The 23312-nt window shown below is 42.8% G+C and overlaps 1 protein-coding gene across 2 annotated transcripts in view; it reads left to right on the top strand.

The window, feature by feature from the left end:
* ICE1 (interactor of little elongation complex ELL subunit 1) overlaps positions 1 to 23312 on the top strand; it is a 57049-nt gene that overhangs the window by 10658 nt on the left and 23079 nt on the right. For both annotated transcript variants that reach the window (XM_059416850.1, XM_059416851.1), the window contains exons 2-12: positions 2379 to 2437; positions 2957 to 2991; positions 5646 to 5664; positions 6407 to 6518; positions 8036 to 8112; positions 9103 to 9140; positions 10540 to 10622; positions 10806 to 10845; positions 10927 to 10983; positions 17826 to 17912; positions 20819 to 21228. In XM_059416850.1, coding sequence (XP_059272833.1) covers positions 2379 to 2437; positions 2957 to 2991; positions 5646 to 5664; positions 6407 to 6518; positions 8036 to 8112; positions 9103 to 9140; positions 10540 to 10622; positions 10806 to 10845; positions 10927 to 10983; positions 17826 to 17912; positions 20819 to 21228 — 1017 coding nt within the window. The remainder of the gene's footprint in view (positions 1 to 2378; positions 2438 to 2956; positions 2992 to 5645; positions 5665 to 6406; positions 6519 to 8035; positions 8113 to 9102; positions 9141 to 10539; positions 10623 to 10805; positions 10846 to 10926; positions 10984 to 17825; positions 17913 to 20818; positions 21229 to 23312) is intronic.

Consider the following 23312-nt stretch of genomic DNA (forward strand, 5'->3'; position numbering starts at 1 on the left):
TTTAGCTGCCTTTTAGGGAGGGAGTCAAAGGGCCCAGAAATCTGTTGTTACGTGAAATTTATTTTGTATATAATGAAAGATTGTTTTTGAATGTGGAAAGCAAAATATACATTAAATACAAATATGGTATGGTCCACTAATTGTCTTTTTGACTTACTATGTTTAGAGTTTACTGTATCGAATATTAGGATGGTTAAAGATACGAAAACACAAAACAAAAGCACAGAAGTAGTAGAATAACATAGAGAAGAATCCTTTTACCTTAGCATCTTGGGTGCAATAGAATTTTCTAAATATATCAGGAAACCAAAATATTTAAAAAGTGAAAGATTTGGCTCTGAAATATGTGTGTGTGTTTATATATATGTGTATATATATATATATATATATATATATTTTAAGATTTTATTTATTTATTTGACAGGCAGAACATAATTAGGCAGAGAGGCAGGCAGAGAGAGAGGGAATCAGGCTCCCCGCTGACCAGAGAGCCCGATGGAGGGCTTGATCCCAGGATCCTGGGATCAGGACCTGAGCCAAAGGCAGAGGCTTTAACCCACTGATCCACCCAGGTGACCCTGAATACATATATTTTTTAAAATGTTATTTACTTATTTGAGAGAGCGAGGGTGCGGGAGAGAACACGAGCAGGAGGAGGGGCAGAGGGAGAGGGAGAAGCAGGCTCCCCACGGAGCAGGAAGCCTGATGTGGGACTCCACCCCAGGGCTCCGGAATCATGACCTGAGCTGAAGGCAGACGCTTAAGGGACTCGGCCCACCAGGCGTCCCTCAGCTCTGAATATTTAGAATTTCTTCATGCCTACCTATGTGGTTGTATTTTAGTGAGCAAGTAACAGATATTATGTGTATATTTGTAACATTTAATGAAATGTTGCTATTCAAATATCGCAGCTCTAGGAAAGTGCAGCCATACCAGCGAGCAGAGTTAAGGAACTATTAGTAGAGAGAAACTGAACGGCAAGAGATTTCTCAGTCACACTCCTACAGAAATATAAGTGGCAAAATATGGCTCTAAGATTTTCAAAGCTCATGACTACTCAGGAAGCCTATTTGGACTTGATCCTAGGGAAGTAAGTGTCTCACAGGAACGGGCAGGGACATTGATGGTGGTATGCGGTTGGTGGGGACAGAAGAACCCGAGTGGCCCTCAGTGGTGAGTGGCCGACTGAGCACACGCAGCTGCCCTTTACGTGTGCAGGAACACTTCTGAGAGGAGAGCCGCGAGGAGGAATAGAGATTTTTCATTGCTGGTGGCAGTAAAAGAAGACAAAGTGTTTGTTTATTTGTTTGTTTTTAGATTTTATTTGTCTATAAGAGAGCCTGTGTGTGTGTGTGTGTGCGCGTGCGAGCGTGCATGCTTGCCCTGGGGCAGGGGGCAGGGAATGGAGAAAAAAGAAAGGGACCCAGAGACTCGAGCTGAGCATCAGTGGGCATCCAGGCCCTGATCAGGACCCGAGCTGAAACCAGGAGTTTTTTGAAACCTGAGTTGCCCAATTGACTGAGCCACGTATGCACCCCAAACTAAGACTTCTCATTTACGTATTTCTGTGTGGACCTTTTTTACTTTTAACTGCTACGTTACATGTCTGACTGCAAAGGATAGGCCCAGACTACTATAAAGGGAAATATTTCTGTAATTCTCAAAATCATTTGGATTATATAGAAAAAGATGCTTTAGGATAATCAGTGAAAAATAAGTTCTTCTGAAGTATTTACTAAAGAAATATGAAGATATTTCTTCATAGTGCCTTGAAAGAAAAAAAATAGGTTTTTAAATCTTAGTAACATTTTAAGGGGTGTTACTAATGATCTTTTCCCTGTTGAATTGATAGTAACTTAGAGCCAGATTTGTGGTTGGTCTCTAAAATATATATAGATCCTTTTAAAATGAATTTTTCATTGAATTTCCTCCCTATTTTAAGTTTTTTATTTGTTCTTCCCATGTTATTTTTTTTTAATGATTTATGTGACTTTTTGGTGTCTTAAATCCTTTCAGAGACAGTGCAGAGTGAGTTGTAGACTGATGATTACTGGTAATTGGTGAACTAAAAATAGTAAATACATACCAGATTCCCACTAAGAGCACACAGTCAGAGAGAGAGTCTGCACACCCCCTTACTGTCAGAGAGCGCGCCGTTCACCTAAAGCAAGATTCAGAGAGGTACAGCATGGGTTCAAGATCAAACAGTTGGTCTGTGTTCTTCTGCAACGTAAATAATACCTGTATGTATTTGTATGTTTATGTAAGAGTAAGTATGTTCATGTTTTACAGTAAGTCACATGGTATGGAAAGTATACTTATAATCATTCATATTACAGAAATAAGTAGCTGACTGTGGCTTTTTTTTTTTCTTTCAGAATTTAAATGAGTATGTTGAAGCATTAATTACCTTGAAGCAGAAAATTATTAATACAGAGTGAGTATGTTTTCCTGTGCTTTGTTGAACTTTGTGAACCTGACAGATAAGCCAGAGCGGGTGGTGTATTAGGCCTTCAGTCTCTCACCTGGGCCACTGGGCTGTGGGTCATGGTGGAACCCTGGTGGGCTTTGTCCGCAGGCTGAAGCCTGTGTTGTTGGTCCAAAGCCCTTTGCAGCAGGCCTGCGGGTCAGGAAGTGATTTTTCCTAAGGTGGCAATTATTTTAAAGCTGTTTTCTATCTTTAAAGCCTCCTTAGCTTTAGGACTGGAGCTCAGATTTCCTCACAGTATTTCATAGCCATGGTAGGAGATTTATTATTTTTTTAAAGTTCATATATCATTGCAATGCTTTAAAAGGATTGAAGGTGGTATATGTGTGTGTGTGTATACATATTTAATTAATTAAACATGTTTTGTTGCAGGAGGCCTGGGAAGAAAGGGGCCTGGCATATTTTGAAAGTGATGTCAACAGTATTTTCTAGATCAAAAAAGTAACATAATTCTTTTCTTTGTTGCAGTAATTTATTAACAGAATATCAGAAGAAATGTGATGATATCCTTTTATTAGCTTTTTCCTTTGAGTTTTTAAATTTACTTATTTGTAGTTTCTTAGAAGAACCATGGGAATTGTCAGTTGAAGGTAGTGTTTACAGCTCAGGAGCTTCTGAGCAGCGCAGTGAACAGGAGTTTTTTCCTGTGAGCACATGATTCGTGATGGTCTCTGTTTTAGAATATTCTGTTTTTGTCACCGATTTTCATTTTCTTCAGGTCTTCTAACTTTTTAGTGGGTAGGTCTTTTTCATTTGTACTCAAGACATGACAGCTTCTTCAGGCTCAGGAATAAGTGAAGCTGAATCGTGTATGGTGAGAATTTCTCAGGATTTTTGTAGAGCCTGCAGTGTAGGAATATTCGGAGTAGTGGCAAAAGGGCTTCCGTTAATTCGCTTTGTGGTTTGTAGAGAATGAGTGTGGGTAGTAGATGGATGGATGGATAGATTGATCTCCATAATCACAGTGTGATTTTGTATTTACAAGACAAGTCTGGTGAGCATTTGTTCAGTAACCATTCAGTGCACCTGTAGTGTAGTTGGCCTCTGGGAGATATGTTATTGATAGGTTGAAAACAGTGTGTGTGTAACTGACTTTTCTGCATTTCTTGGTGAAAACACTGTGAATGAAATCTCCCATGAAAATGAGCATGGATCCATTTTCAGGCATCCACTGAAGTGCCGCTTCAGCCTAGGTCTTGGGACAGATGCTGCTCTTCCACTTCGGCAGGAACCCCAGGCCTGCTGTGATAGGAGTTCTGGCCTCCTAGAACTTACGCGTGGTCACTGATTACTTGTTTGTGTTGGTGCCGTCATCTCTGACTTGTCTGATTACAGTAATAAAATCAAGGCCTAAGACTTAGATTTATTTTTAGTACTGAATTTTTACATTAAAAAATTTAGGTCAGTGAATATTTGTATTTCATTTGTTTACATTCTCAGTCTGTTAAACTATAAACGTATATTATCACAAGGATAATATCTCTGATTATGAAACCCGTACAGAAACAGTTATTATAAGTATTTTAATTAGCTAAATAGGAGATAGGTAGCCAATTAATTCCAGTATCAGGACAGCGTACTTTCATTATATCCTTTTTAGCATAAACTTTATGAGGTAATTACACATGTAATCTAGCAGGGAAATTGGTTTACTTTTAAAAATTTATAAAATTTTTAAATCCAAACCATTAAAATAGTTTATTAAAAATTGATAAACCTTGGAATTATGGTGGGATACCCATTCGGTGATATGGTAATCTTCAGGTTTGGGTACAAGTAAATATTGATTCTTTTTTTTTTTTAACACATTTGGTGTTTACCCCAAATATGTATTTTTTGTACCTTAGGTGTGTAGTAGTTTGCTCTTCCAACCGAAGGTGCTAAAGGTGCCGGTTTAAATGGGTTTGTTATGTAACTTGATTTTTTACCCATTTTTTTTTTTAGAGATTTTATTGGAGAGAGAGAGAGAGAGAGCGAGCAGAGGGAGGAGCAGAGGGAGAGGGAGACTCTCCAGCAGACACCCCGCTGAGCAGTGAGCCCCACGAGGGGCTCCATCTCATGATCCTGAGATCATAGCCTGAGCCAAAATCAGGAGTCAGATAGATGCTTAAGTGACGAAGCAACCCAGGCACCCCTTGATTTCTTACCTTTTTGTGTAATTCTGACTGTTCTGTTAAGTTTATTATTTCCTTTTTCGGAAGGAGAGGATACATTTTATTTCATCAGGTATTTTTGAACTTCTCTTTTTTGCAAGGACTGGTAATTCAGGGTGAGTATAATCCCTAATCTGGAGAAGTCTGTATTTGTATTCTGAGGCGTGTTGTTACAGAGACATGTTGTTACAGACATTTGCCACCTCATGGTGTATGCATAGAAACTTGGAGGAGGTGAAATTTAAAAGGATAATTGTTTTCACCGGCAGCATGAGATAGGAAATGGAGTTACCATATTGTGTAAATCGTGAAAGTGAGAGGTTATCTAGGTTTTATGTGTCTCTTTTTTCTTTCTTTTTTTTTTTTTTAAGATTTTATTTATTTATTTGACAGAGATCACAAGTAGGCAGAGAGGCAGGCAGAGAGAGAGGAGGAAGCAGGCTCCCCGCCGAGCAGAGAGCCCGATGTGGGGCTCGATCCCAGGACCCTGAGATCACGACCTGAGCCGCAGGCAGAGGCTTTAACCCCCTGAGCCACCCAGGCGCCCCTGTTTCTTTTTTCTTTACTCATTGAGTATAGTGATATATGGTTCTCCTTGAGTATCTGACTCTTGTTTGTTGGAATTATGCTCTGGGCTATTTGAGAAATTCAGGTTAGGGTTTTTGGGGATTTTGTTATTTATAGGATCCAAAGTAGTGTTCCATTAGTTGAATGTTGCTTTGTATTTATTCTCCGAACTCAGTGTTAATCATTGATGTAATTGAATGCCTTTTAATTTAGAGAAGTAGATATTTTAACTTTAGGTATATATTATGGTAAATAGAGTAACTTAGTAAAAATTTTTTAACACTGTTTTATAAATGGACCTTGGAAAATTGTTTTTTAGGAATTGTGAACTTGCCTGGTTTACACATTGAACAGAGATTTTTACAGGTGTTTTTAAGTGAGTTTAATCTTCTGACAAGTATCAGATAAAACTGAGAGTTTTCTTTAACAAGTTTTACAGCTGCAGTTTGCAAGAAGGTAAGTACATGTCTGCATGGTGGGTTGGGGGGTGGACCCTGATCAGACTAGATTTATAAATAGTCAAAGCGCTGCATAGGATTGACCCATCATATAGAATGTTGCTTAGATGGTCATCATAAAAGATTTATATTTTCCTTACTATTAAATTACCCAAATGAATTTCTTACCAAGGTCTTAAATTACAGCCTGGTATTTAAGTTGTTAGTTTTACTGATGGCGTGGCCATTGAAATGTAGCTTATTGTTGTCTGCGTGAATTGGATTAGTAAGGTGGTTATCATGTGTATTTTAAACAATTTAAAATGGAATGAAAATTTAGTGGTGTTTCATATTCTGAATACATTCATCTCCTAGAAAAAAGCAAAACATTGTTATAAACCAGATCACAAATTGCCTGTCATTTAATTTGGATAAATGGGGATTGAGTTTAAGGTTGGAAAAACATAATTATTATTAATACTACTTTTTGGCTTATTGTCCTTTCATATATTGTCTATCAGACTGAGAATCTGCTTCTCAAGGAGATTTTCATGTACTTTTATTAGAAGCAGATTATAATGTCAAAGAATAAAGAGCAGTGTGAAAATCATGTTGGTATAAAAGGAAGGCATTAAAAAGAGAGATTCTTTTATTCCTTTTTTCTTCCAAGTTAGAAAAAATAGAATAGCAGCAGTCGACATATTTAATAAATTGTTGTAGGTGCTTCTGTATAATAATGCTAATATCTTGTCCATTTTTAGAGAGAATAGTACCCTGCATCACCAAGTGGAACAGATGCTTCAAAAAATTTCTCCTCTGCAGAAATGTCAGGAAGAATTGGGGTCTTTAAAAGCAGAGCTGGAAGAGAAGAAGGTACTGAGAGAAATTTTCCTACAAAAGTTTATCTTCCATAAATTAACATCTGTTTATTCACTGTCATTGGTATGAGGGGGTATTTTATGTCTTAACAGAAGAAACAAGGGGTACTCAAGAATCACTAAGTGTATGCCTCTATTTAGAGAACATCGAACTTGTTAATTAATGGCTTGGTCCTCACAGTAATTACTAGCTCTCTGATGCTGTGTTAGTTGCTTATGTGGTCTTTGAGATTCTGCAGAGGAACCTTCTGGCTGGGAATTTTTAGGGCTCTGTGTGTCCTGTGTTGGTTGCCTTTTCACATTGGTTTTGCTGTAAGTGTGAAAGAATCTGCAAAAATTTAAACTTAAAGGTGGAGAGATCGTGTTCTCTGTTTCAAAAGCAAGTTGCAGTAACACAGTTATTTAAAATGCTATGCTTGGGGCAGTACAAAAAAAATGCTATAAACTTGCTTGTTATAAGTTTTGGTTTACTCTTTTCAGGAGTCTTAGGAGAGAATTCATAGCTTTTATAGATAACATAATTCAAAGGCCAATGAAGTTAGTTGGTCGTGAGACATATCCTATCCAAGCTGGAATGATGCCTGCCTCTCAGCCTGTTCAGTGAGCGCTTTTCATGGTGGAGTCTGGCTCTCAGTCATCGACAGGTGCTGTTTGTGTAATGCTATGCACCAGGCTGAGGTCTTACGGAGTACCTGAGCAGCGATTGGCTTTCCTCCTTCTGTAGAAAGTCTTCATTGTATATGTAACTACTTGAAGAAGATTAAACAGAAACAACCACAACATTGAATTTTGTCTGCTTCCAATATATACCAGTATTGTCAGCTCTGTCTGAGAGGAAGCATGAACACTGGAGTCAGACTCAATGTGAAATGCTGATTAGTCACTCGTTCTCTGTGACTTTGGAAAAATAAGTCAGCTTCTGGATCCTCAGATATCTCATCTATAAAAGGGGATCATAAAGTCCATCTGGTCGGTGGCCGTTAAAGACCTATCATATGCACATTGTAGTAGGATACAGTGCTTGGCAACGGACTCTTTCCTGTCCCGTGGTGGCTATCAGGAGGTACCTGCTGAGTGACGGTAGCACATTTTCCTTAGTGATCGTTAAATATAATGATTTGTTTTATATTTTTGTGTACAAGTAATGATAGCTTATTATTTGTTGAGCTCTAGAATTTCTTTAGATTTTGTTGAATTTTAACTGGTTAAGGAAAATATTGGCTATTCAGTCTTAGGAAGATTTGGAGTTGCCCTAAAATTAGTACATTTTAACTGGCGTAGCTTTGTTTGATGAGACTGTTAATCATATTACATCTGTTAAGCATCTGATTATCTCTATTAAAATGTTCAAAGAATATGCTTTGGTTTCCTGTCTAATAATAATGTACTCATTTGGTTGATTTTCTTACTGGTAAAAATGGTAATAATTTCACTTATCAAGGTCAGAGTTCCAAGTAGATTCTCACCGATGGTCATTGACTTTCAAATTGACAACAGCTATCTTTTTCTTAGAGCTCTCTCAAGTTGTACCAAGATACTCACCAGGAATATGCACGTGTAAAAGAAGAATGCTTGAAAACTGATGCTCAGTAAGTTCTAAAATGCCTGTCGACATTAGGTTTTCATGTCTGAAAATGGCTAGTTCTTAGATCAGTGCTCTCTCCTCTCTGTCTTTGGGTTATGGGCTGTAACTGGGAGCTTAAACTAGTTAGGCACGCAGCATTAGTCTAGAGGTCTGTCAAGTGGAAATTAGACCTCCCCTGGAGGATTACAAGGAGGATCGATAAGTCTTGATAAGTTAAAAAGCTGCACAAAGGAAGAACTCCATAGGAAGTGTTTTATGTCTGTACGTATGCACGCATGTGTACATGTCTGTGTGTTTTCCGTCCTCTGTACCGGGACTTCAACAGGTGTGCTGTGGAATGGGTGTCTTTGTTACCATTAATAAAAAGCTGTTTGCAAGCATCCAAGTGATGATAGTCACATAATTCACAGAGCTTGTGAGCTACACACATAGTAGTCTGATGTAGACGTGATGTCATGGTACCTCAGAGAGTTTCTCAGAGTTACCTGCCTTCTTTGACCCAAAACTCTGTCCGAAAACTGGTGCAGCTCTCCAGCCTCTTCTTCCCATAAGATGGAATTGTGATCTCTGCCACCACGCATGCTCCCCAAGAGTGACAGTGGCCATGCTGGACTGGTTGTAGGCCAGTGGGGGGGCATCAGCTTAGCCTGGACATGAGGCCATTGTGGCTCAGGGAGACTCCCAGATGTGGCATGACAGAAAGATACAGATTTCTTTCTAGAGATGTTATAAACTAAATGGTGTACTGTTCTCTCTTAGTTGACTCTACCTCAGAACAGCTGCTGACGATTTCAGTGGTTGATGCGCACCGTGCCCACCATGACCAACATTTCGTTGTTATATCAATTTTACTAATTAAAAAAAATTTAATTTTAAAAAATGTACCACAAATTGTGTGTATATACTGTATATACACCCACATATATATGTTAATGTATGTGTGTATATATATAACATATATGTGTTTTTACTATTTATAAAATTGTTTTCTCAGGAAGAAGAAACTAGAAGCCAAGGTGAAGAAGCTGGAAGGTAACTGGCACTGTTGTTATCTAGCTATGGTCTTTGCACAGATCATTGGTGCAAGTTTAAATTTAGCTAGGTGGGGCATATAGGCAAGAACTTGCTGAAAATGTTTCCGGGCTTGAATTTACCGAGATTGAGCCCAGGTTTTTAGATTTAAACTGTACAGATACTTTGTTAACAATTTTTCCTCTGATTTGGTGTTCGCACAAGCACAATACGGCAGTAAATGTGGCATCACTGTGTTCTTTTTGAATATGGCTTTCTCTTGCTGGTGTGTGGAGATAAGTGTCTGAGGAAGTGTTTTAAAAGAGATCTGAGGTGCCTGTGTGTTTCAGACTCTGCGACTTTCAGGACAGATTTCCTTTGAAGGGAAGTACAGCCTTTACTTCTCATGTGACAAAAATATTTCTCCCTAGCGAGTGATGTGGCGTAATAATCAGGTAAAGAAACAGTCCAGCTCAGTAGAGGAGTCAGGCAAGAACTGGTACTGTGGCATTTTATGGGATTTTAGTTTTCATGGCACTTGTGTCTGAATGTACTGGGCAAAGTTAATACTGGTTAGATTCTTACTAATGTATTTGGACCATGAGCTTCAGAGTCAAAAACCAGACTGAAGAATTTGCTGAAGATCCAGAGAAGAACTAAAACAATACCTTAAAAGTAGATCTAGAGCAAAGGTATTAGCAGCTGGAACTATCAGCTTGTTGATGGGAATTCCAATATAAGAAGCATGGAGAAGATTGTCCACTTCCCCAGTACAGAGGGAAGTATTGACTGTATTCTGAGATGAAACCACAGCTCTAAAATCTTTGAAACATGTGGGGCGCCTGGGTGGCTCAGTGGTTTGGGCTGCTGCCTTCGGCTCGGGTCATGATCTCAGGATCCTGGGATCGAGCCCCGCATCGGGCTCTCTGCTCTGCAGGAAGCCTGCTTCCCTCTCTCTCTCTCTCTGCCTCTGCCTGCCTCTCTGCCTACTTGTGATCTCTGTCTGTCAAATAAATAAAATCTTTAAAAAAATAAAAAAAATAAAAAAAAATAAAATCTTTGAAACATGAATGTTGCTTATTGCTGAAGAGCAGGAGGGAACAGTGCCCTCCTAGAGAGGTCATGTGTGTTGGGTTCTTGTTTGACCAGAAGGCTTGGGCTGGCTTGTGCTGGGATTGCAAAGGCGTCTTGGGGCCTCTGCCAAGTCAGTGGTTTTATGGTTAATAATTTAAACAAACTGTGTTCCTTCATTTATCCCTGACTGAGGAAGTGCTAAAGGGACAGTAACTTTTTACAAAATTTGTTTCAAAGTTTTATGAAAAGAGAAAAGCTCTCAGTAGATGATACTTTGAGTATTTTCTTAGTGGTAGCTGTGAAGTCGGTAAATTATTGCTGTGTCTTGTTCACTGTGTCTTTAAAGAGGCTGCTGTCAAGCAAACACAGGACTTCAAGCAACTGAGGAACGAGAAGAAAATACTCGAAAAGGAATTTAAGAAGACACAGGTAATAGATAATAGTGTGCACCCAAGTGACGCTTGTGGCCTCAGGGCTCCAGAGCGTCCCTTGTCATGCGGGAGTCAGGAACTGGGCCGCCTGGTGGAAGCGACCCCCCCCCCCATTACATCGGGTATGTGATGCCTGCACTCCCTGCCCCTTTCAAATCCTCTCAGCGCTTTGTTTCCACAGGAACAGCTCGATGAATTTTCTAAACAGAAAAATGAAAAGGGTGAGTGTTCACATACTGCTTGAAAATTCTGTTTTGATATGCAATATTCTTTATTAACTGTATTTCTTCCCATGATTTTAGAGTTGAGGCATATTGGAACACAAATTTCAAGTGATTCTTACGGAAGCATAGATAAAAGTGAGTATATTACAGATTTCTTACGAATTTCTGTGCCTTACTTGTGCGCTGGGAGGTTGCTTGTTGCTCTTACCTGTGATTGCAGAACTTCTAGGGTTTAGCAGATGTTTGTGTTAGAGAAGTCATAACCCATTTTGCATCTTTGTGTGATCTGTTGTATGTATGATATCACCGTGTTTTCTGGTCAAATAATCAGATGAATGAGAGTCAACAAGCAATATTGCTTGGGAAAGGGAAACCAGTCTGTGCTATAATCTCCATACTTTTCAATAAGTAAGTATAGTTTTTTTATTAGGTTACAGTTTGCCAGTTTAATTTATAAAATTTTGTGGGTGCCAAGTATATAAAAATTGTTAAAGTCAAGCAGGAAAACTGGAATCAAAGCCCTCCAGTGTATTTTTGGAGGGAAGGCCAAGTGTTCTGGGGACGTAAGACAGTAGTTGTGGAACGGGGAGTCACAGACGCTTCGGTCTTTGTTTTGTCATGCGGTGTGTTTTCTTGCAGGCGAGAAGATACAGCACTGGGTGCTGAGAAGTTGAAGCGTTTGCTCTAATATTTCTCTTTATTAGTTGTGTGATCCTTGGCCATTTACTTCTCTGCATTTCATTCTCCATTTTTAAAAAGGAGATATGGGTCTCTGCTCTACCTGTCTTACTTTCTTGGTAGAGATAAAATTCAAATGATAAATAAGGAAATAATGGTATTTTTATGTCACCAGTGTGTTATTTTTCCTCTAAGTGGAGATGACTGAAACCACTTCCCTTGTTCCTACAAGGGTACCGCGTCTCTCTACATGCCTCCTCTACCTCTTTTCATCCTGCCCTTTTGTTTTTAATTCAGAACACAAGATCACCTTTTCTTGGACTAAAGGCTTTAGTAGTTAACACCTTCCGTTGCCTGGGCACTGTTTGCTGTTTGCCACAGTCGCTGCTTCCTGGGACGCGCTTCAACCCTCTTTCCCTCGCACTCCCTGTGGAAGGCTAGTCTCTGAGTTCTAAGTGCTGCCCAGGGAAGCGCAGGGCTCGCGGGGCTCGGTTGTCCCAGCCAGTGGTCAGCTGCTTTTGTCATCTTCTCTTTTGGGCTGACGGGTTTGTTTTAGGATTTGACTGTTCTCAATCCTTGCTATTTAAAACCGGACCCTCGCACTGTGTCCTCAGAGTTGCTCTCTGTCCCCGCGTTCTGTGTTCTCTGCCCTCACCAGAGGGGGAGTGTTGTCTGCTGTACATTTTACTTCTTCCAGGTAAATACACGAAGGCTTTAGAAATCTGTTAATTATTTACCTGTGGACATTGGGAGATTTAATTCCTAATTACTAAGTATATTTTTAATACTTTTCTCCCATGTAGTTGACCCTTCACCAGCGCTGAGTTGAACCGCATGCGTATCCACTTCTGTGCGGGTATTCTCCTATAAATACACTGCATGTATTTTCTCATGTGAATGTATTTTCTCTCTCTTACGGTTTTTTAACAGGTTTCTTTCTTCTAGCTTATTCACTGTAAAAATATAGTATATGATGCACATGGTATATAAAATACATATTGCATTTTGTGTTATCAGGAAAGGTTCTGGTTCACACTGAGCTATTAGTAGTTAGGTTTTAGGGGAGTCAGAGTTACAGATGGATTTTCAGTTCTGCAGGGGTCAGCACCTCTGACCTCCATGTTCAAGGCTCATCTGTACTTTTGAAAGAGATTCACAAGTAAGCAAGTGTATTGGGTCGACTTCACTTTTGGAAAGGCCGCCTGAATGCCGCATTTGCCTATCCTTCTTTCTCAGTCCATCAGAGATGTCAGAAAATAAACAATCCAAAAAAAAAAAAAAAAACCAAAAAACAACAACAACAAAAAACTCTTGTTTAAAGTTAAAAAGTTTACTACCAGTGGAGGAAAATATAGAGCAGATGGTATCAGTTGGTGATGAAACCCAAAATTACAGCAAAAATAGCAGGCTTCAAAAAACAAATTTGATTGTAGAAGCCCTGCATTTCTTAAGATCAGAGGTGCAGGGCGTGGGAGATGGAGCAGGACATTAGTGGTTTGTCACGTAATGGATTCAGGTTGAAAAATACATGTATAGCCTTCTGGTTTCAGAAACAGTTGCTGGCATTTATCCACACGTTGTGGCCTGAAGTTTAGTTCTGTGAAGTGTCATTTGCGACATAGGAGGCACTCGGAGTGGGTGTGGATATAAGAAAATCAGAAAATTGGGAAATTACACCAGCTTTGAAGGATAGCCACTCCTGTTCGCAGAAGATGAGATACTTAGGTTCTCCGTATAAATCCTCGTAACTGCTTCACTCTGCATCCCTTCCCCCCGAAGGCAGGGCCCCATAGGTCCATGAAGTGAGCACCTTCATGTATTGCCAGAGGACTGTAGGCTGAAGAAGTGCACGCTGGCTCTCAGAGATGGCCGGCCTCAGCTTTCATCTAGAAGCAGCAGTCATGGGGAAGAAAGGTACCAAGGAAAAAACCCTGAGGAGATGGTATTAAATCACGACGGGAGGGAAGAAAATATTAAAAACAGAGTTAGAGCCCTTAGAGAATCTCTTGCTGCAGTGAAATTGAGCCAGTGGGAAAACAGGATCATACACGTTGCACTGGTCACCTATCAGGACCTGTCCAAGGGGAGGCCAGAGCCCTGCGGAAGAGGTCAGCAAGAAGTGATTGGAGGACACATCTCAGAGCAGGACACACATGCAATATTTCTGCTAGAAAGGCCTGTCAGGTGTTGAGCATGACTTTTGTGTATGGTCTTTATTTCTGGCATGTTAGTAGGAAGTATTTTTAAAATCAACTGAAGTGGAAAGATCGAATGTAGGGAGATGGATAGCGAAATTTGGAGCCAATGCTGACTTGATAGTAGTAACCAGGCAAAAAGTAATTCAAGCCTACAAATGAGTTTATACGGATTGAAAGGAAATATCCAGGTTAGGTGCAGTTCACCAAGGAGATGGTGCTGTCATAGACTAGGAATGTGAGACTCTGTGGTAAATGCCTGGAAATGCTAGAGGGAGTAGTCGCCTGTTTCCGTGAGAGCCTTTAGTGTGTTTCTCAGATGCTGTCGTCTGTAAAAGCAGACAGAATGGGTGGAATTGGATTTGTAATTTCAGGATTGATGATTTACATCTAACTCTTAAACCACAAACCTAGGATTCTTTAAAATCCTTTCAGACATATATGAAATCTGTTTGCTAGACAGCAGAAACTCCATCCTAATATGAGATACTATTATGATACTGAAATTTAATAAGATATTAATAAAAATCTCTCCCTCCCCCCGATCCCCCCAGAACCCCACAACTTTCCATGTCTGTCTGATAAGTGAGCATGCGTTAACATAAAGCAACTCCTTTTGGGTAGCAGAGAACATAAAAACTGAAACAACTGTAGGGCAGTATTAAAGTCTCTGAGATATTGTCAGTGTGGTATTCACTGGACTGAGTGATCTTACGTGATTGTTTTAGAAAGCAAGAATGACAGGAAAGTTGGAAAATGCAACAGAAATGAGGAAAATGGAAAGAAGGAGAAGTTGTTGATTTGGGCCCATTAGAGCAAACAGCTGGAACCTCGTAGGGCTGTTGAAACCGACAGTTTGTCGGCAGGTCTGATCAAGAAAGGAAGGAACAGAAACACAGCGCCCTCACGGCTGGGAAAGCTACAAAAAAGCCACAATGAGAGAATTTCCAAATTCACACATTTATATTCCGATTGAATCTTGTTTGTGAAATGAACCATTTTCAAGGGAAGCATGCTCAGATTGACTTGGGATGGTTGTTGGAAACCTGAACAGGAAAATAATGCAAAAATAATTTAAAAAATTAGTTAAAGATCTAATACCATACAAGATCCAAATGACTTGCAAGTGAGTTCTATAAAGGCTTCAGTGAGTAAAACTAATGTCTTCTTTGTGTCTGAGAACTTAGAAAAATATAGACTTCTTTCCATGTCATTGTCTTAGACTCAAATAGGCCTGTACCAGAACCAGCTAAGAGTCACACACACGCACACACTCACACACGTGCTGTCAGTTGGGAATACAGCTGCAGAAATACCAAATGAAATTCTGAGAACTCCATTCTCGGGGTAGTAGAATATATGGACTCATTATGATTTAAGGGTTTATCTCAGGAAGACCACGACCACTGGCTAAGAGAAGAATGATACGATCATCTCAATTCAGCACCCGTTTTTCATAAAAAAAATATTTGGTGAGGTAATGGTCGAAAAACACGTTTGGAAACTGAGAAAGGTGGAAGCTGAAGAGCCTGTCAGAAGCGGGCACGGGCGCTTCTGGTTACCTCCATTCTTTAGTATGCACTGGGGGCCCCGCTGAGCTGTGCAGCAGAGCCCTCACGGAAGAGCGGGGGCTGTAAGTTGTCACGGCAGAATTGTCATGGTTTCAAATGACGAGACCGTCTCAGTAGACTCAGTTGGAAAACAAGTATCCGAGTTTGGCAGAGTGGTGACATAAGCTTCGGGCACATCGAATGCACTGTCCTCAGCCTATCGGAATCAGGACGGAGTGAGAACCACCTGTTAAGGCAGTGGGACCAACGTGTCTAGGAAGAGAAAAATCGACAAGCAGTGTGCAAGGCCTCTGTGAAGAAGCCTGTAAAGCTGCGGAAGAGTGTGAAAGCCCAGACACGGGAGCAGACGTTGTTACTGGGTCAGAGGCTCACAGCATAAAGATGGGAAGTTCCCCCAGGTGTATTTCTAAGGGTCCAGCCTTACTCAAATCCCACTGAGTTTCAGATGGGAAAGGGCAAGCAGATGGTAAATTTAGGCTTATCAGGGTAGAATAATTGATGTTTGGAATAATCAGGTTTTTGAAAAGGAAAAACCTGAGTGAGGCTCATGCGTACCCAGATTATAAAACACAATTGTGATGGTGTCACTGTGAGAGCGTGGCGTTCGCGTGACGCCGGACAGGTCAGCGGAGCAGACAAGTACAGAGACACGCATGGACGCCTTAGGTTTTGATACGGGCAGGTTGATACTTCGGTTTGATCTGGGGGTTGGTGGAAGGTGTGCGGTTCAACATAATGAGCTTTTCTCTTCACAGCTAAGTAATGAAGCCACAGTGTGCGGTTTTTTTGGAGGGGTGTGTTTGTGTTGTCCTGCTTTATTGGGAAAGGATAGTTCTGCTTTGTGAGATGAGAGGTAGTGAACGAGTGCTCAGAAAAGGCATAGCTCTGCTTAATAGCTTCCATAGGAATAGAAAAGTAACTTTTTCTCTTTTTTTTTAAGGTTCCTTGTTTGCTGCTTTGGGTATACGTAATAAGCAGGGCTCCTGGTCAGGTCATTTAAGCAAAGGGGATTACAGTATTTGGAAGCAGGCTTCTGGGTAGGTTAAATCACAATGTGGATAAGTTACCTGATCACGGAATTTTCAAACTCGAGAATGGGTGTGCCTCATACACGGTGACAGTCAGAAGTCGATTGGGCTTCAGAGAGGTTGGAAATGGGAAACTTTTAAGCTTGCCTTGTTACTGTGTCCTCACCACTTAGCCTGGCCCGCTCTTCTGGGGACAGCGCTCTTTGTGGAGTGATGCAGCTGGGCAGCTTAGATAGGGCTGACCTATTTCAAAATATGTGAGTTCTTGCAGATATTTTGGGTTAAAAGGTTGGTCTTTATCTTCTCTAGAACTGGATTAAAGATTTCAGTATTTTCAATAAATGCTTCAGGCCGATTTAAGAACTTAAGGGAAATTATAATAGAACTTGAGGAGGCCTGAAATTATTTAATACTTAAAGCCTTTTTTTAGTTGAATTTTTATTAGCACGGTTGGTCTTTTATGCATATTTGGCCACAAGCTAGTCATACTTAAATTTTTATGAATATTTTTTGTTCTGGGAGTTTTTTGGGAATGTATATACATATTAATGTTAAACTCACTATAAAACCATAGTGTCACTTAGTTATATGAATTTCATTAGGCTTGCTGTGTTTAAAACGATCTGAATTCACAGATGATCGAGGATCTAAATCTGTAGAAATGTGTACTCAACCTGAACCAATGGTTCTTAACTATTCTAGGAATCCTAATCCTTTTGAAAATGTATAAAAATTCCAAGGCTTTCACTTCCCTTTTAAAAGCTTATGTTTCTCTGTGAGTCTGCCTGTTTGTGCGATAATCTCTTCCTTTCCACGTGTTTATTACACACACGTTTCTGTCTTCCACCCTGTTAACCCCTTAAGACTGTTAATGAGTCCTATTCTCCACAAAGCCCCCAGGTTAGTTACAACATGGTCAGTTTTTTTGTCTTTTGATTTTTGTCTTTTAAGATTTTTAAAGTAATCTCTACATCACCGTGGGGCTTGAACTCACAACCTTGAGATCATGAATTGGACACTCTACCCAGCATGGTCAGTTCTGATGAGTTTTCTGACCCCCTCATGTCACTGAGGGGTGTTTTCTGCTATTGTTTGCAGTAAACGTAGAGCCAGCGTTTCCTGTATCAGACATTATATCTGTGCTTCTGTCCCTCATCTCTCACCACTTTCTATAGAAAGTGCCAAAAATGTGTATGGTCCATTCATACAAATAGGTGATAAAGACTTTTACCAGCAAGTAGATTTGGTCTTAGGAGTCTTATGCCCTCCCATTCCCCTCACCCCTAGGGAAAAAACAAGCCTGCCCTCATCGTTCAGCTGGAGCGTTGCAGGCCTTCCCATCAGCAGCTTAGCTGTTTATGCACAGTGGTTGGATTTGGGGAAGAAGTCTTGGTCCCTAGCTGTTGCCCCAGCCCCTAAGAAATCCTGATTTCCCAGGAGTATGTGTCGGCCTTTTGTGGATTGAGCCATATGACATGTCTTTAATACTCTGCTCTTTTGTGCAGGAAAAGTAAAGCTACTTCTGAAGGAGCTCTGGCTCTGCATAAACACAACACACAGACTACCTGGTGAAGGCAGCCGATGCATCACAGGTGAGAGAGAAGCTTCCAGAAGTACATTTCATGTACGGAAGTAGAAATGTTTACCGTGGGCATTATATGCCTTCAGCCTTTGCTGCCTCCTGAATCTGACATTGGAAGAATAGGATAAATTGGAATGGGTACTTTCAGTTACAGAGCTCCTTCCCCTTCAGCGTGGCTTCTTGTCTCAGTAAGTGCATTTGGCTTGTACTCTTCCAATGGTGGCTTCCGTCAGAGGGCGTGCGGGGAAGCCGGAAGGGCACCTAGTGGAGTGCGTGTGGCGGGAACATGCAGAGTACTGGGGAGTCCTGGTGCTTTCCGAATCATTTCTCGGTGTCCTCTGTCCAGTAGCAGCCTCATTGGATTTACTTTTGTAAGCAGTTCCTTTGGTTGAACTGTCTGCTGTACATTCACTGTGTCCTTTAGAATACTGGTGGTGTCCGATAAGCAGTGGTTTCCTTTCATGCTGTCATATCAGATTAGCACTCTTCAGTGCTGTCCCCTCATTTTCAGGTGTGGCTTTAACTGTGGGCTGCCTTGATCTGCAGGCAAAACTGTGCAGGCCTTCTGCTACGCTCTCAGTTACACCCTACTTAGGATTTAAGCTTTGGATAGAGGTGTTAGTTATCCCAGAGTGGATGGGGAGAAGTTAGCTGTCGTGCATAAGATTAAAATGCTCCTTACTTAACACCCCCCCCCATTATACTGGTTTCTGATGAGTTCACAGATTGCTGAGGATCTGAGTCTGTAGAGGTGTGTACCTAGTTTTCTCTCTCAGGCTCCAGAAGGCAGAGTTCCCTCAGAAAAGTGTTACCAGGCATGTTGCTGATTCTCATTTGTGCTTGACTCCGTGAGGTTTTGTGAGTTGGAGAGAGGCCTGTTGGATGGGGCGCTGTTCAGTCAGTTGTCACGCGCTGTGTGGGGACCCTGCTGATACAAGCAGGTGGCACCTGGGTCTCCTGAGCCAGCCTCCGAGGCTCATGGTCCATGAGCAGAAGTAGCTCGGGCAGAAGTAGCCTGGGCCTTTTCTCAGTCAGCTTCATCAGCTAGTTGCCGTGTTTTATTCTAAACACTTGATTTTATGTTGTTTAAGATGTTATTAAAAGGGCTCCCTATTTAATCTTTTTTTTTTTTTTTAAAGATTTTATTTGTCACAGATAGATACTACAGGCAGGCAGAGAGGCAGGCAGAGGGAGGGGAAGCAGCCTCCCTGCTGAGCGGAGAGCCTGGTGTGAGGCTCAATGCCAGGATCCTGAGACCATGATCTGAGCTGAAGGCAGAGGTTTAACCCGCTGAGCCACCCAGGCGCCCTGGAATCTTTTTTTTTTTTTTTTTTTTTTTTTTTTGGTGCCCTGGAATCTTCAGTCTTAAAACATACTCTCTTTGTTTTTGTAATTTTTTGTTTTTATATGAGAAGGTTTACAAAAATAGTGCAGGGAATTCTCTTAGACTCCAAATCCAAATTCCCCTAAATTTAACCCTTGGTGCAAGACGGTTAAGCTCAGTGAAAGCTCACATGGATGTGTGGGCGCGTGTTGGTCCCCGGAGCCCACCTTGCACCTAGCAGTCTTCTGCCTTTCGGCCCCTAGGTCTGGCGGTTCATCCGGGTCTCTTTGTCTCCTGTCTTCCTACTTTCAGAGAGGAAGCATCATTTCATAGGAAACCTGTCAGTTTTGTCTCGTGTGCTGTTTTCTCATATTAAGTGAAGTTCGACTCTTTCCAGCAAGAACTCTGCCGTGGTTTCCTTGTGCTCTGCCCGGGACATTGTACCGGCGAGGGATTGGAGGAATGGATGACTTGGGGTGACAGCGGAAGTGCTTGTTTAAGGTGGTATTTGCCGGGCTTCTCCAGTGTTAAGTTACTGTGAATTATCTTGAGAGAGACACGTGGATGCTCTGCAGTCAGTCACTTTCTCCCCGCTCTGGCCCGCTGAGTCTAGCATCTGCCGATGAAGCCTGCGTGGTACCACTACTGCCTGGTCTGCTAGTGATTCTATAGTTCTCTGTTCTTCTACCTCTACTAACTGGAACTCTATTCTCTGCCTGTGCTCCATAACTTGTGTTTATTTCATCATTCATATTGCTCCAGCTTTGGTTGTTGGGACTGGTTTTGGGTTGACTCCTGGGCCCTTGAGGCATACCCCAGCCTGTTTTGAGAACTTCTTTCTGGCTCAGCAAGATGTTTCAGGCCCTGTTTGTATTTCCCACTCCCCAGCCCTATAGTCAGTCACTTCTCCAGGGAGCCGTGAGTCCTTATGTACAGCTTTCAAGTATGAACAATGGTTATTTGTGGTTATTTCCCAGGACACAAATATCTTCACTGATAATTGGGACCACAGCAGTTCATCAAAATCAAGACCCCCAAATCACTTGCCTTTTATAGTAACTTTCCCATTGCACCGTAATGCGATGTATGTATGTGACCTAGTTGAGGTTCTTCATTATAGCATTGTATGAACATGGTTATTGGGTAGGCTTGATCGTTGGCTGATTTTTTATTGTTTTGCAGACAGAGGAAATTGTGTTCCCTGTCAGTCTCCCAGGCACAAAGATGTGTCTCTGAATGCTGCTGGTTGTGTGGAAAGACAGTTACTGAAAAGGGGAGTGTGCCAGCGAGGCCCGTTCCCGCCGCCGTGATGCCTTTCCACCTGTGCGCGCTGAGGCCCGTGGGCCCCAGGGCATCATCTCCACCCACCTGCCCTTCTCCTGGTCCTGCGTATAGGGAGGGAAGTGTACCTACAGGAAATGTGTTTAGGTCTTACAGAGTGATTATTCACTAGAAAGGGAATGGGCGTTTTTAAAAAAATGTTCTTGTTTTTTGGGTTTCTTCAATAAAGCAGGCATTTTGAATACTTAGGGTAATTTTTAAAGTTTTCTTAATGTTACATATGTTTGATACTTACTTTTTTTCTCCCACAGAGAGACCTGCCAAAGAAAACCCCGGGCCCACAGAGTCCAGGGACGATGGTGTGCCCCCTCCAGCAGGAGGCAGGCCACTCCAAGGCGCAGCTGTGCAGACGTGCCTGGCAGAACTATCCATGGAAATAGAGGGCGACTTCTCTGCATGTGGACACGTGGGGAGGCGCGAGGACGGTGGAGCCGCGCCCTGCAGTGACCACGTAGCGGACGAGGGCCTGCGTCCTGAGCGTGAGACGCCCGGGACTGACGAGGACAGTGCTGACGTCTCTGACCGTGATCACTGTTTCGATGAAGACCTCCAGGCTGCAGTTGACTTCTTCAGACGTCCTCCTCCTCTGTTGTCTCCGGTGCCGTCACCCCCTTTGGTGTCCCTGCCACCCCTGAGCACGTTACCGTCGGCACTGGCGCCTGTGAGTCTGTACTTGGCATTTGAGTTCTCCTGTGGGCGCGCTGCTCCTGCGGGCACGCTGGCTATGTTCAGGGGGTGCTGCTCAGTGATCTTCAAACCAGACTTTCTTGGGGCAGATGTGCGCATTGACGAGGGCATGCCCATGCTCTTTACAAGAACGTGGAGCCCATGACATGTTCACTTAAGGTTGCATTCTGTGTGTCTTTATCCTCACCCTAATTCACATTCCCCTGTGGGAGGACCGTGTTCTAGTTGTTGTTCTCTCTGCTGCCTGGAACCTAGCGCAGTGAATGCATTAAGGTATGGTTGCAGGCCTGGAGCTTTTCAGAGATGGGGAATCCATGTACGTAACACACATGCCCATTAACCTCTGTTTGCCAGATTCCCTGCTTCCGTTTGATGACTTCATCACCTTTTCATGTTTTGCAGAATGGTTTATTGTAAATTCTTAGGGAGTTAAGTCTTGATGAAGCAGATTTGTATGCTTTTTGGCTTAAGGAGCAGATAAATGCATTGCTCTGAGTCACTCCCTTTCTTCAGGAAGCAGTGTACATCTCTTCTGTTCCAGGGCCACGCTTGGCCTGGGAACGCGGATGTGACTTCGTCCGTGGTTACCACTTGGCTGGATCTTGTGTGGCAGTTGGGCGGGGGAGGGAGCAGGTGATCGCACAGCTGTGATAGAGACTGCCGGTCTTGGGGCACACCAGCTGGAGAGGACCCAGGCTCCTGAGGGAGGCCGAGGAGGGCAGGGATGCTCCGGGAAGACAGGACCCAGCTGAGTGTTCAAGAGGGTGGGGTGCTTCCAGTGGAGGACCTCTTACACAGGGTCACGGGACCAAAGGTGAGCTTGTGCCAGAGAACGTTCACGCTTACCAGGGCAGCAGAGGCCGTCTGTCCTTAGGACTTTCCATTTTATCGTGAGGGCAGGAGGAAGTCCTTGTTGGACCTGGGAAGTGCATTTAAAGCTAGACGTTCAGTTGCAAGTTTCCCTGTAGCCTCTGTGTGATGGCGTCGGGACTGGGGATAATCTGGACAGAGGTAAGAGCGTAGGGGGGTGTCCCGGCCTGAATCCGCAGCTTCCAGCGTTCTCCACACCTCTTCCCCGCAGCAGCACTGGGGTCCAAGAGCTGGGGCTGGTTTGAGAAGCGTTCGGAGGCTGACGAGCAGCGTTCGGCGCGGTGTTTAGTGCGGTGGTTGGAGGTGGAGGAGGCGAGTATGCTGCAAAATAGCGAAGGAAAGCAGGGGCCCTGCTCTGGGGAGGGGCGGGGCGCGCCGGTATCAGCCCGGCCTGCGGGGGTGCGGGGCACACTGGCTTGCAGGGGACATGGGCACTAGGATTTTAGAGCCAGGAGCATGGTGGAGCCTGGTGGCGATGGAGGAGCCAGCTCTCCTGCTGCGCCTTGTGATGGGGGCAGTTCAGCCAAAACAGCAGGGGCTGCCCTGGGGTGTGGGGCGTTTCTGGAGCAGAGACGGGGAGGGGCTGAGTGGGAAGGAGCAGTGTCGGTGTGCGTACTGTTGGAAGAGGTAGAGCTCCTTCACTTGGTAACAGCAGCCCAGATGCAGCCCAGGCACGAGGACATGTCTGCAGGAGGTACGTGGAGGTCGCTTCCCGGAGTGGTGGCCAGTTCCGCTCTGCTGGAGCTGGACGCCTGCAGAGGAGTGACCTGGAAGCGGGGGGTGGAAGGCTGTGCAGTTGGAGTTGGACATGTTCTGTGCCCGGAAACGGGGAGGAAGAGCCAGAGAGTAGGAATGTTTGGCCCTTTGGAGGATAGACTAACGCTGGCCCTGTCTGTTGTAGGAGGAGCGTGCCTTGCGAGTGTGGGGGTTGGGGGCTCGGGGAGGCGGTCCGGAATGGTGGCAGGGGCTGCTCTGCCTAAGCTCGGCTCCCTGCTGGCAGCTTCCGGATGGGGCTACCCTTTCCTCCCCCTTTCCTAGGCTGTGTCTGAAAGGATTCTTCAGGAATGCATTTGATTGATAGTTAGACACAGTCGGTCCAATTAGTATTTCTTAAGAATCGCTTTTTAAGGCATTTAATTGTTGGGTATGTTTAGTCGTTTTAGTTAACATTTAACTAATAAGAATAAC

The sequence above is a fragment of the Mustela nigripes genome, chromosome 12 (assembly GCF_022355385.1).
Source record: "Mustela nigripes isolate SB6536 chromosome 12, MUSNIG.SB6536, whole genome shotgun sequence".
NCBI classification, from domain to species: Eukaryota; Metazoa; Chordata; class Mammalia; order Carnivora; family Mustelidae; genus Mustela; species Mustela nigripes.